The following is a 12,110-nucleotide window of genomic DNA, read 5'->3' as shown; positions in this document are numbered from 1 at the left end:
TGTGATCTTGGCTCACTGCAACCTCTGTCTTCTGGGTTCAAGCAATTCTCCTGACTCAGCCTCCCGAGTAGCTGGGATTACAGGCACCTGCTACCAGCCACACCCAGCTACTTTTTGTATTTTTAGTAGAGACAGGTTTCTGCCATGTTGACCAGGCTGGTCTTGAACACTTGACTTCAGGTGATCCACTCGCCTTGGCCTCCCAAAGTGCTGGGATTACAGGTGTGAGCTACTGCACCTAGCCTATTCCTTTATTCTTAATAAGCTGAATTCATGAGGGATTTCATGGAGCCATCTCTGGCCCCTGTCCTGAGGAAAGAGCTGAAATAACTTTCACAGAAAACTTGTGGCTTAAAAACAGAAGGATGTTTTCCACTTTAACATAGAGAGGAATCTTTAACAAAATAAAATGAGAGACAGTTACCATGTTCCATTTTCATCAACAGATCTTTATAATCATGTAAATTAAACCATTTTATCTTTAGGAGACATGAGAGAGAAGATAGAGGTAACAGCTAGAATACTAGCAATCTTAGGAAGGCAAAATTAAATCATCTTTTGGGAGAGGAGAGAAAATTGTGAGGAGAAGGTGCCAGTGTCAAAGATTGACTTGGCGAGGTTATTTTCTCTCTGGGAGGTGATGAGCTCCTACTGCTCACTGCCTCATCATCTTGGCTATTGGTTCCTTTCTGGGCAAGGAAGAATGTTGTCTCTCTTTTAGAGTTTTGTAGGCCTCTGTCAGTAATCCGTGGAAGACAGCTGTCCTGGGGCCCAGAATGGGCAGTCTGTAGTGAATGCTTTCTGGATGACAGTACAAGAAGGAAGGAAGGACAAGGACTATTTAGATTCTATTCTTAAAGAAACTCAAAATAAGCACAGGCCAACAAAGACTTCTTCAACCTTATAAAACAGATTTAAAATTCACCTAATAATTTGTTTTTCAAATCCACCTTTTATTTTTTCTTAAGAAAACGAAGAAAAGAAAATGGAACAAAAAATTCACCTAATAATTTCTTTTAATAAAATTGCCTTTTCCCCTCGCAACATTTAAACTTTTACAAATCTTGTCAATGAGGCCAAAAAGAGTATCCAGAAACAAAACTGAAGTATTAGACGTCATTACCCATTAAATTAAAAATGAAGATAAAACATGTCTGATGTTGTAATACGAGTCAAAGAGAAAAGAGGATTCAATTCTCAGGAGACTTTTAAGGGACACATATATAGTTCCCTTCTTCAAAAAAATAAAAATAAGAAATAAATATGATCTTACAAAAAGGCTACAGTAGGGAGAGAAAGTACTTGTATTTCAAAAGAAAACTGTATTTTGTGAAATAATTTATTTTGGGGTTCTTTAAAATCTTTACCCTACCTCTTCTTCAAATATGATTTATCAAAAGTTGGTTAATATTCAATTTTTCCAGAAGACAGATTACTTGAATGGGAGTAAACCAGTGTGTGAAATAACACCTTCCCATTGGGAATCATTGAGTGACTAAGAGAATTGGAACTCTGAATTCTCTGGAACAAGCTCCAGAGAACAAAGTCCAACTGAATGAGAGATAGAGACATTACAGGATCACAAACCTTGGTTCCAGTTCAGTGTCATCACTGTGCTGAAGAGGGAACAGCAGCCTAAGGTCACAGGCACTAATGGACTAAGAACCAGAACCCAGATATCCTTAATCCTAACCCAGTGCTCTTTGTGCCATATCCTACCACTGTGCCAGGTGGTAGGCTCACATCAGGTGGTTAGCATCTATATTAATGTTTATTGAAATTAAGAGTCCATGGGTATCATGGGATTCTGGGATCAGGTCAAAGATTCATGAAGGAATCTCCATCACTTGTAAAGATAAGTTCTTTCTATTTCCTTAGTTGTCATTAATAATTATTGATAATATGTAACGAAAAGCAGAGTCCAGAAAAAAATGCTAGCAATCATTGTGACCAACAGTTGAGTTAGACAGTCATTGGCGGTAATGTTGTTCACTGGGATGAGTCAGTCACTTGGTATTTGTAGCAATCCACAGGGAACACAGCACAGGTGGAAGCTGGCTTCAGCAATAAGCAGCAAGTATCACAGTATGGACATGTCTAAGCTATATAAACCAGCGGGGCTGGTGCAGTGTCAGCAGTTTTCCTGGGTCAGTCAAAGGTGAAGGCTACTTGTACCAAAGGTCTAGCTTTCAGTGGGACAACATGCTATTCTGGTTTTACAGGTGAGAACACAGAGACCAAGCCTATACAGCAAGACTAGGATTCCTACCGAGGTCTCATTGCTTCTAGGCTAGTGCCTTTTCCATGACCTCTAAGAGTACATACAAGAGCAAAGTCAGCTCAGAAGGGTCATGACTATAATAAACAGTAGATCTACCAAGCTTCAGCTCCTAGCAAGTTTTACAACTACTCTCCCTGTAGTCCCACCTCTAAGATCACTGTTCTAGGATGAACTCTATGGATAAGAACCAGGGCCGTGCAAGAACATAACATGCTGTTCCTGAGCACACAAAATCTAGCTCTTAAATTGTTAATTGAAGTACACTCCCAGAGATAATAAATTGATGAAAGGCATCTTGTTACATTGTTCTCTAGGGCCAAAAAATATATTCTTGCTGAGGGAAAGGTATACAATGGGGTGTGTGTGTGTGTGTGTGTGTGTGTGTATGTGTGTGTGATTCATTCCTTTGCAAGGCAGGTCTGAAAAAATCCAGGTCCAAAGGAAACTCAGAATGAGTGTGTGATTGGCACAGATAACTATGACATCAACTGCACATGCCTGTCACCCATGTTCTCTTGGCTTCAAAAGAATGAGGTGGTCATAGACCAGGGAAGAGCAGAGTGGGTAGCTTTTGTTGGGTGGGTACTCTTAGCTCCAGGCTCTTGGTTTCACTTTGGCTGAATGAGAGCCATGAGCTAGACCAATATTTTGGGATACATAAGAAATGATTGATTAGGACTGGAAGACTTTCATCCCACTCGAGTGGATATCCCCAAACCTCAGCTGTAACTGAGTTTCTCGTCCTCCCTTTTGGCATCTCCTCAAGACACCCCTTCAATCCTCAAATTTCCTTTCTAAATGTCTTTTTAGTTCTGGCCTAGTTCCCCTGCAACCTCCTAAAATAAAAGAGTTTTCCAAAAGTATAGAGTGAGGAAAGTGACCCTGATTTTCTTTACTGTATGTGTCAAATGAAATAAAAATTCAAGTGGCTTCAGTTAATATGGGAGCAAATGAGAAAATGGACAGTCACTAAAGTGACAGCCTGTGCTGCAGTAAGCCCTTGAATTATATTACCCCAAATAATGGCTCACTCCATCTTCACCAGCCTAGTGTTGCCTTAACTAAAGCTGAGACTTAGGTCAATGCTGAAGCCTGAAATAGAACTTCTTTCCTTGTTTCTATCAACAGCAAGTGAAGATAAGAATAGCACAGGCAGCTGCTGTGAGAAGGCAGGTATTTTAGGGAGCTGGTGGAGTGAAAGGTTCAGGGCCTTGGTGAGGCCACTCTGAAGGTATAGAGATACAGTTCCCTTCCCATTTTTGTTGATACCATCACCACTGCCAATAGGGGAACTTTTATTTTGTTTGTACCCCATCTCCCCGGAAGTCTTCAGCCATATGTTGTGGACAGATCATGGGAAGGAACATGACATGGATAAGGGCAAGTGAGGCCTAAGGAGGGCACAGGTGGTGCTGGAGTGAAAGAAGGGCTGTGAACCAATCCCAGCAGGTCAAAAGACAATATGTGAAAAAGAAAGGGATAGAAAGTGAGAATTTTCTCAGGAAATTTAGAAATTATTTTAGGGATCAGACTTTTATTCTACGGCATTTTTTTCTAATATGTTTCACACTACAAGTACTCTAAAAGAAAGCAAACCTGTTGGGATGTCATCATGGAAAGGCTCAGGGGTAGTCTGGAATTTGGGTTGATGAAGACTCATCATTCTGATTGGAAGAAATAAGAAAACACATTAGTTAATTGGCTAGGACTTGGTAGAAAGAAATGTGTCTTTATACATTTTTATTTATTTATTTATTTATTATTTTTGAGATGGAGTTTTTGCGCTTGTTGCCCAGGCTGGAGTGCAGTGGTATGATCTCAGCTCACTGCAACCTCTGCCTCGCGGGTTCAAGCGGTTCTCCTGCCTCAGCCTCCTGAGTAGCTGGGATTACAGGCGCACACCTTCACACCTGGCTAAGTTTTGTATTTTCAGTAGAGATGGGGTTTCACCATGTTGGCCAGGCTGGTCTAAAACTCCTGACCTCAGGCAATCTGCCCACCTCAGCCTCTCAAAGTGCTGGGATTACAGGTGTGAGCCACCGTGTCCGGCCTCTTTATACATTTTTAAACACATGTGATCTCTTGAATCCAGACCTGTTAACCTGGTGATCAAGCCACTTTCTAGCAATGCAAGATGATTGATCCAAAGACTGCTAATTCTCAACCTCTTTTTGATTAGCGTTGTTTTCATGGATTTTTGATAAAACCTTCATTTTGAATGTTTTATTCCACTGTCAGAACATATGTGGTCTGAAAATAGGAGGAATAAAGGAAAGAGTTCTCCAATTTCCAGAAAAAAAAAGAAAAAAAGCCAGAACTCTTCCAGATCAATAATCTACCCTTAAAGAGTGAAGCTGAGAAAATATTTTGGTTAGAACCTTCCCATTTCACAGAAAATGCCCTAACCACATCCTATTTCTCCTGGTGGCCAAGGCTGTGGAGGTGACCCTTGAGGAAAATGCATATAAGCCAAAACCACTTCTACATTAGTTTAAATTGCTTAATTTCTAAAGACTGACACATTAGTAAACTTTGATGGGCCATCTAAGGCTCTACATTCATTTCATGGTTTCTACTTCCACAAAGATCTTCCAAGATTATTTTTGCTTTGCTACCAAAAATATAGCGAGTTATGCCAGTTTGCTTTAATCAATTGCCACTGAGATTGAGAAAAAGAGAAAGCAAAACCCCTTCTATTATCCATTTTGGGCAAACAGGCAGATGGTATGTTCAGAACTGAATAGTTTAAACTCTGTCTATTCTACAATTCAACAAATATGTATTTATCCTGCCATCTTTTCTCCTTCTCTTCCTTTTTTCCTTCATTCTTTTCATTCCATAAGTATTATAATTCCTGCAATGGCTATAATTAAAGTCACTTTTTAAAAAAACATAATTTCTGTGAAGATAATTGCACTTGCCTACATATGCAGTGATACTTAAAAAGCATGAAAAAAGAAGCCAACATCTAGTGCTAGGAACAAATTTGGAAAAGTTCAAGATAGAACCAGGCCCTTGCTTTATAGTCACTCTAGTTAAGTCTCAAACAGAAGTTGTATGTTTTCCTCCATAACACTGAAAAAAAGAATACAATAATCAGTCTCATGATACATCTGGTTGATGTTGACATGATTTTAGGATTGGTTCAATCCTTGATCTTAGTTTTAGAGGGATGAGAGCTATTTGTTTAAAATACAACTAATTAATGTTCTGGGATTTTGCATTTAAATAAAGTACAAAACTTGCAAGATAAGTAAAATGGGGCAACAAATTTCAAAAGGTTATTTCACAGAAGGGTGGAATTTTGCTTAGAAATCTCTGATTTTAGATGCTTCAGTTTTCCATTTAAAGTTCATAATGAATATTTATTAGAATTACTTCTATTGTATAAGAGCTCTTTAAAAGTATAGAGTCAGTACAGGTAAAAGTTATTATTGATGGAGCTTGTAGTGCTCAAATAGCCACTTCCTCCATAACCTTGTCTACCTTGGCCAGGAACTGGGTACATGTTTTCAGTGTATCTGGGTCTATATTTGAGTCTGGAACAAATGGCCCTAAGGTCATAAATGGAATCAGGACCTGTACCACTGTGCAACATAAGGTTAAAAAAACCTATTTATTTTTCCACATTATTGCTTTCTGTATGAGGAAAAAATTAAAATGGCCATTAGATTACATATAGCTTTTTTGGTTAGTCATGTGTCAGGGTGAGTGTATGTCTACCTTCCAACCATCTATTGCAATGCAAGTTGACCTGTGTTGATGTCCTATTCAGAATGAGTCCATTTTTGCATGTCGTAATATAGTAAAAACAGAGTCCTTCTTCCCTAATAGTTAAATATAGAAGAAAAAAAATCTTTGAAAAACCAGGCCGGGTGCAGTGGCTGACACCTGTAATCACAGCACTTTGGGAGGCCCAGGTGGGTAGATCACCAGAGGTCAGGAGTTTGAGACCATCCTGGCCAACATGGTGAAACCCCATGTCCGCTAAGAAAAAAAAAAATTTGCCAGGCATGGTGGTGGGCATCTGTAATCCCAGCTACTTGGGAAATCGAGGCAGGAGAATTGCTTGAACCTGGGAGGTGGAGGTTGCAGTGAGCCAAGATTGCGCCACCGCACTGCAGCTTGGGCGACAGAGAGAGACTCCATCTCAAAAAGAAAAAACAAAACAACACAAAACACACAAAAAAACTAATCAGAATTCCAATTGGATATTATATCTGTTATACTCGATCTTGATAAAGAAAATAAAAATCTTTAAATAACAACCAAACAAACTGATAAAGAGGAATTTTAGTTATTAAAACATAGCAGAGAACATCTTGGACTAAGGAAAGATTATGTGTAATCTTCCATATCTTGCAGATTAGATATGTCATCTGCATGGAGAATTTGTATTTAGTTCCATCTGATTTATCAAAGAAATTTCCTATTCTATTTCTTATATTGTTCTTGTGAAGGTGGAAAGGAAGATTATACTTTCTGCAATACTTTCAGTAGTTGTTCAAGCAAAAAGGTGAACTTTCTTTTTTGATCTAATGATTTGGTTTAACCTGAAAAAAAAAAAAAAACAGTCAAGAAGCCTGTTCCCAAAGCATTCCTTAAACATTCCTCTAACTATGCTTCTCAATCCACTCTCCTGTGTCCTCAGATATAATGAGAATTAAGTCATGTCCTGATTTAAATTGTTGACTTACCTATGACTCATAAAATTCTCCAAGGATACTTTTGGATCATCTGGGATTTTCACTGTTCTTGGTTGTACCTCAAGAAGAAAGTCTCATTTAGAATGCTGCCTATAACTGCATTCTAATTTAAACACATAATATACCACTTTAGTGAATTTGAGTTGTATTTGATATCAAAGTCCTTCATACATCCTTTTGTGATGTGAATGAACCAGAAGATTTCACCCTTCCCTCAAGTCAGCGTCATTGTTCTTCCCTGGATATCAGTTGAAATTAGATATACAGATTTAGTAAATCTTTAAAATCGGTTCGTTTAGATGCCCTCACCCCCAACACACACATGTTCTTGAGGTCTCAGGCTAGCTGTCACTTTCTCAGAGACTGCTGACTGCTGGACTACTGTTCGGTAGTCCTCCGCTCTATGTTCTTAGGGCCTCCTGGATCAAAATACTCATAACCTTTATATTGTAGTTACTTGTGTAATGTCTGGGTTCCCTAATAGACTTGCAGCTTTATGAGGGCATAGTCCTTGTCTCTATTTTTGTATTTCCAGCTGCTAACACGATGTCTGTTTAAGAAATATTTTTGATCAAATTAGTGAATGAATGAACCCACCTTGAAGCACACTTGAAATTTTAAAGGTGTATTTCATACAGGCCTAAAATCAATGCACAGTTACAGTATTTTTGGTTGGAAACATCACTTTCTTGAACTTTTCCAAATTTGTTCCCAGCACTAGATGTTGGTTTTCTTTTAAGAATGTTTTCACTAGGAAGCATTTTCCCATTATTTCTCAAAAATTATTGTAGCTATAATAATAAAATGATAATCATGAAGATGTAGGTGCAGGTCACTCTACTAAGTGACTTGTACCAAGTGACTCATGATTTCAGTTTATGACATAACAAAGTTACAATTACAATGTCTTAAGGACCTTTAGAAGTGCTTGAAAATAGCAAAAAAACAAACAAACAAACAAAAAAAAAAACCAATGCAAAGGCTATACAAATGCCAAGAACATACTATGTTTAATCAGCTTGTTCTCCTAACTCATTAGCTGAAGAAAGGATGGGAGAGAAGAGGAGGTGATCTGGTAACAAGGAATCTCTGGGCATAGTGGGGGCAGCCAAGGCTTTAGTAAGAACCTGAGGAGAGATTTCTAAACATAAAAGTGGATGAGAATGTGCCAGAGACAGACTGCTTTATTCAAAAATATATCTAAAGTTGATTCTGCTACAAGGGAAGACGCAGGAAACCCTAACTCCTCCTGAATAGCATGATTCCTGTTCTAAATCCCCTAAATCCAGCCAGTGCTGTTGTATGAATGAACTGTGCTACAGGGGTGACATCAGAACAGAGCTGCCTGCCAAAGACAGGATTTTTGTTTTTGAGAAAAAGGGTACTGTGGTAGACTCCTATTCACTCTTGAAAACCCTGAATAGTCTTTTTTCTTCAAGGAAGATTTCCCTGATATTTACTTTCACTGCCCTTTCACTCCCCATCAGATCTATTTCTATTTACTTTTATCACATTCTATTGTCATTATTTATTATTTGCTGATTCCTTAAAGACAGGTCTTATGTCTTTCTTTTTTTTTTTTTTTTTTTTCTTTGCAGATTACCTAAGTACCTGGCCCATGGCAGACAATCAATAAATATATGTTGAAATAAACTTAATTTATTTTGAAACAATTTTTAAATATATGCTAGAGAATATCTGTTTACAGTATGTCTAGCTTGACCGTCCTACTTTTAAGGGGCTTGAAAGTGTTAATTAGAGAGCAATGCAGATAACAGAAGGACTACAAAATAGGTGCATGAAGGGGAAGATGAGCTGTTTGGAGCAGAGATGTCATAAAACACAGCCTAGATAAAACCAAGGCAAATATCCCTGGTGATTCACAACCATAACTGTCAGTAGGTATTTCTTCTGCACTAAATGATTGAGCTTCTGGCCCAAGGTTACATAGGAATATGAGTAGTTATATAACCAGGTCCTATTTACATTTTTTTGAGGTTCATTCATTTTGTGCTTTTATTTAGTGCTAATTTCTTTTTATTGGTATTTATGATATCATGTATCATAAGTCACCATCTTAATGTACAATTTAGTATTTTTTAATATATTCAGAAAGTTGTAAAACAATCACCATTATTTACTCCTAGAACATTTCTTAACCCCAAAAAGCAACCACATACCTATTAGCAATTACTTCTTACTCACTCTTCCCCCCAGTCTTTGACAACCACTGTCTATTTTCTGTCTCTATGAATTTTCCTATTTTGGACATTTCATATAAATGGAACCAATATAATATGTGATCTTTTGCGTCTGGTTTCTTTTACTTAGCAAAATGTTTTCAAGGTTCATCCATGTTATAGCATGTTTTAGTACTTCATTCTTTTTTATGATTAATATTTTATTATATAGATAGACCACATTTTGTTTATTCATTAATCAAGCTATAAGCATTTGGGTTATTTCCACTTTTCAGCTATTAAGATATGGCTGCTATGCACATTCTTGTAGAAGTTTGTGGGTGAATATGTTTTTAATTCTCTTGGGTACATGTTTAGGAATGGAATTGCTGGGTCACATGGTAACTCAGTGTCTAAGGTTTTGAGGAATTCCCAAACTGTTTTCCAAAGCAACTGTACTGTTTTACATTCCCATCAGCAATTTATGAGGGTTCTAATTTCTCCACATTCTGGTCAACACTTGTTATTATCCACTGTTTTATTATTAATATTATTACAGCCATCCTAGTGCATGGAAAGTGTATATCATTGTAGTTTTGATTTGCATTTGCTTAATAACAAATAATGTTGAGTATCTTTTCATGTGTTTTTTGGTCATTTGTAGATCTTCTTTAGAGAGTGTCTATTGAAACTTTTTGCTCACTTTTCAACTAGGGTGTTTGCCTTTTTTTTTATTTTTTTTATTTTTTTTATTTTATTATACTTTAAGTTCTAGGGTACATGTGCATAATGTGCAGGTTTGTTACATATGTATACTTGTGCCATGTTGGTGTGCTGCACCCATCAATTCATCATTTACATCAGGTATAACTCCCAATGCAATCCCTCCCCCCACCCCCCTCCCCATGATAGGCCCCGGTGTGTGATGTTCCCCTTCCCGAGTCCAAGTGATCTCATTGTTCAGTTCCCACCTGTGAGTGAGAACACGCGGTGTTTGGTTTTCTGTTCTTGTGATGGTTTGCTAAGAATGATGGTTTCCAGCTGCATCCACGTCCCTACAAAGGACGCAAACTCATCCTTTTTTATGGCTGCATAGTGTTTGCCTTTTTATTGTTGAGTTGTAAGTGTTCCTTATATATTCCAGATACTAGTCCCCTATCTGATATAATCCTTCATCTGTTGATTTGCAAATATTTGGGTTGTCTTGTCATGCTCTTGATGATGTTCCTTGTAGCACAAACATTTAAAATTTTGATGAAGACTGATTTATCTATATTCTTTTGTTGTTTGTGCTTTGGGTGTCCTATCTTAGAAACCATTGCCTTATCCAAGGTCATGAAACTTTATACCTATGTTTTCTTCTAAGAGTTTTATGGTTTTAGGTCTTACATTTAGGTCTTTGACCTATTTTGAGTTATTTTTGTACATGGTGTGAGGAAGAGGTACAAATTCATTCTTTTGCATGTATCTATGCAGCTGCTCCTGTATCACTTACTGAAAATACTATTCTTTCCTCATTGAACTGTCTTGGTGCCTTTGTCAAAAATCAATTGTTTATAAATGTAAGAATTTACTTCTGAACTCTCAATTTTATTCCATTGATCTATTTGTCTATCTTTATGGAAGTACCACACAGTACTTAATTTCTCTTAAGAGCAATGAACAACAGACAGTCCTGACCATAGCTTTGTAGTTAGTTTTAAAATCAAGAAGTATGGGACCTCCAACTTTGTTCTTCTTTTTAAAGATTGTTTGGCTATCCTGGATCTCTTGCATTTTAATATAAATTTTAAGATATGATTGCAAATTTCTATAAAATGGCATCTGGGATTTTGAGGATTACATGAAATATGTAGATCAATTTGGGGGAGTATATCCATCTTTACAATGTTAAGTGTTCCAATCCATAAACACGGGGTTCTTTCTATTTATTTAGGCCTTTTAAATTTTCTTTCCACAATGTTTTATACTTTTCATTGTATAGCTCTTGTGCTTCTCTTGTTAAATTTATTCCAAAATAATTTTTGATGCTATTACAAACAGCATTATTTTCTTCATTTTTGGATTGTTCACTGCTATTAACATAAATTAAGGTTTATATATTGATCTTGTATCCTCAACACTGCTGTACCCATTTATTAACTCTAATAGTTTTCTATGCATTCCTTAGGACTTTCTCTATATAAGATCATATCATCTGCAAATAGACTAGTTGTACTTCTTTCTTTCTAATGTGGATGGCTTTTATTTCTTTTTCTTGTGTTTCTGGCTAGCGTGTATAGTAAAATGTTGAGTAGAAGTGTCAGGAACAGACTGACAACAACAGAACAGATTGTTGCCTTATTTCTAATCTTAGGGGAAAGTATCCAGTCTTTTACCATTAAGCAGGGTGTCAGCTGTTGGTTTTTCAAGCTGCTCTTTATTAGGTTGAGGAAGTTCCCTTCTATTCCTAGGAGTCTTTTTATATATTCCCCAGTATTTCTATTCAACTCACTGCTGAGAAAGAAGGGGTGTCACAGTGACAATAGCAGATCTGCAGTCCCTCCCCTTGGGAGGACTTTGAGGTGCTACTGCATAGAGTGAGGCAAGGGTATTTCATGTTTATTTTCTAACTTTCTGTAGTTTCTCACTAGGTTCTGACAGCAGTAGAGAAGAGTCCCTGGGCACTTTTGTGTTTGAAGCCCTTCCTTTTAGAAGCTGCAATAAATGGTAAAATTACAGCATGTGGCTCTACTTCTATCATTCCTGGACAAGGGCAAAGGTCAGAGAAGAGGTCTTGAGAAAGAGGACTGCTGCTGACGTCTCAAGTGTGCCAGCTGGCCAAGGCCAGCTTAGGCCTGGGGTTAGTGCATTCTAAATGTGGACACAAGAGATTCCAGGAATAAGACCAGGAGAAATCCCAATTCTAGTTTCCCAGACTCCAGCCAATGCTAATATTTAACA

The 12,110-nt window shown here is 37.5% G+C and overlaps 1 protein-coding gene across 2 annotated transcripts in view; it reads right to left on the bottom strand.

The window, feature by feature from the left end:
* Positions 1–428: 428 nt before the first annotated feature.
* Positions 429–12,110, bottom strand: part of CUNH1orf105 (chromosome unknown C1orf105 homolog) — a 50,699-nt gene continuing 39,017 nt past the window's right edge. For both annotated transcript variants that reach the window (XM_033200241.1, XM_033200242.1), the window contains exons 5-7: positions 6,979–7,046; positions 3,878–3,945; positions 429–801 (exon numbers count right to left, since the gene is read on the bottom strand). In XM_033200241.1, coding sequence (XP_033056132.1) covers positions 656–801; positions 3,878–3,945; positions 6,979–7,046 — 282 coding nt within the window. In that variant the 3' untranslated portion in view covers positions 429–655. The remainder of the gene's footprint in view (positions 802–3,877; positions 3,946–6,978; positions 7,047–12,110) is intronic.

The sequence above is a fragment of the Trachypithecus francoisi genome, unplaced genomic scaffold, assembly GCF_009764315.1.
Source record: "Trachypithecus francoisi isolate TF-2019V2 unplaced genomic scaffold, Tfra_2.0 Lachesis_group5, whole genome shotgun sequence".
Lineage (NCBI taxonomy): Eukaryota > Metazoa > Chordata > Mammalia > Primates > Cercopithecidae > Trachypithecus > Trachypithecus francoisi.
Note: the sequence above shows the minus strand (reverse complement) of the source record. Positions and strands in the feature narration are given on the sequence as shown.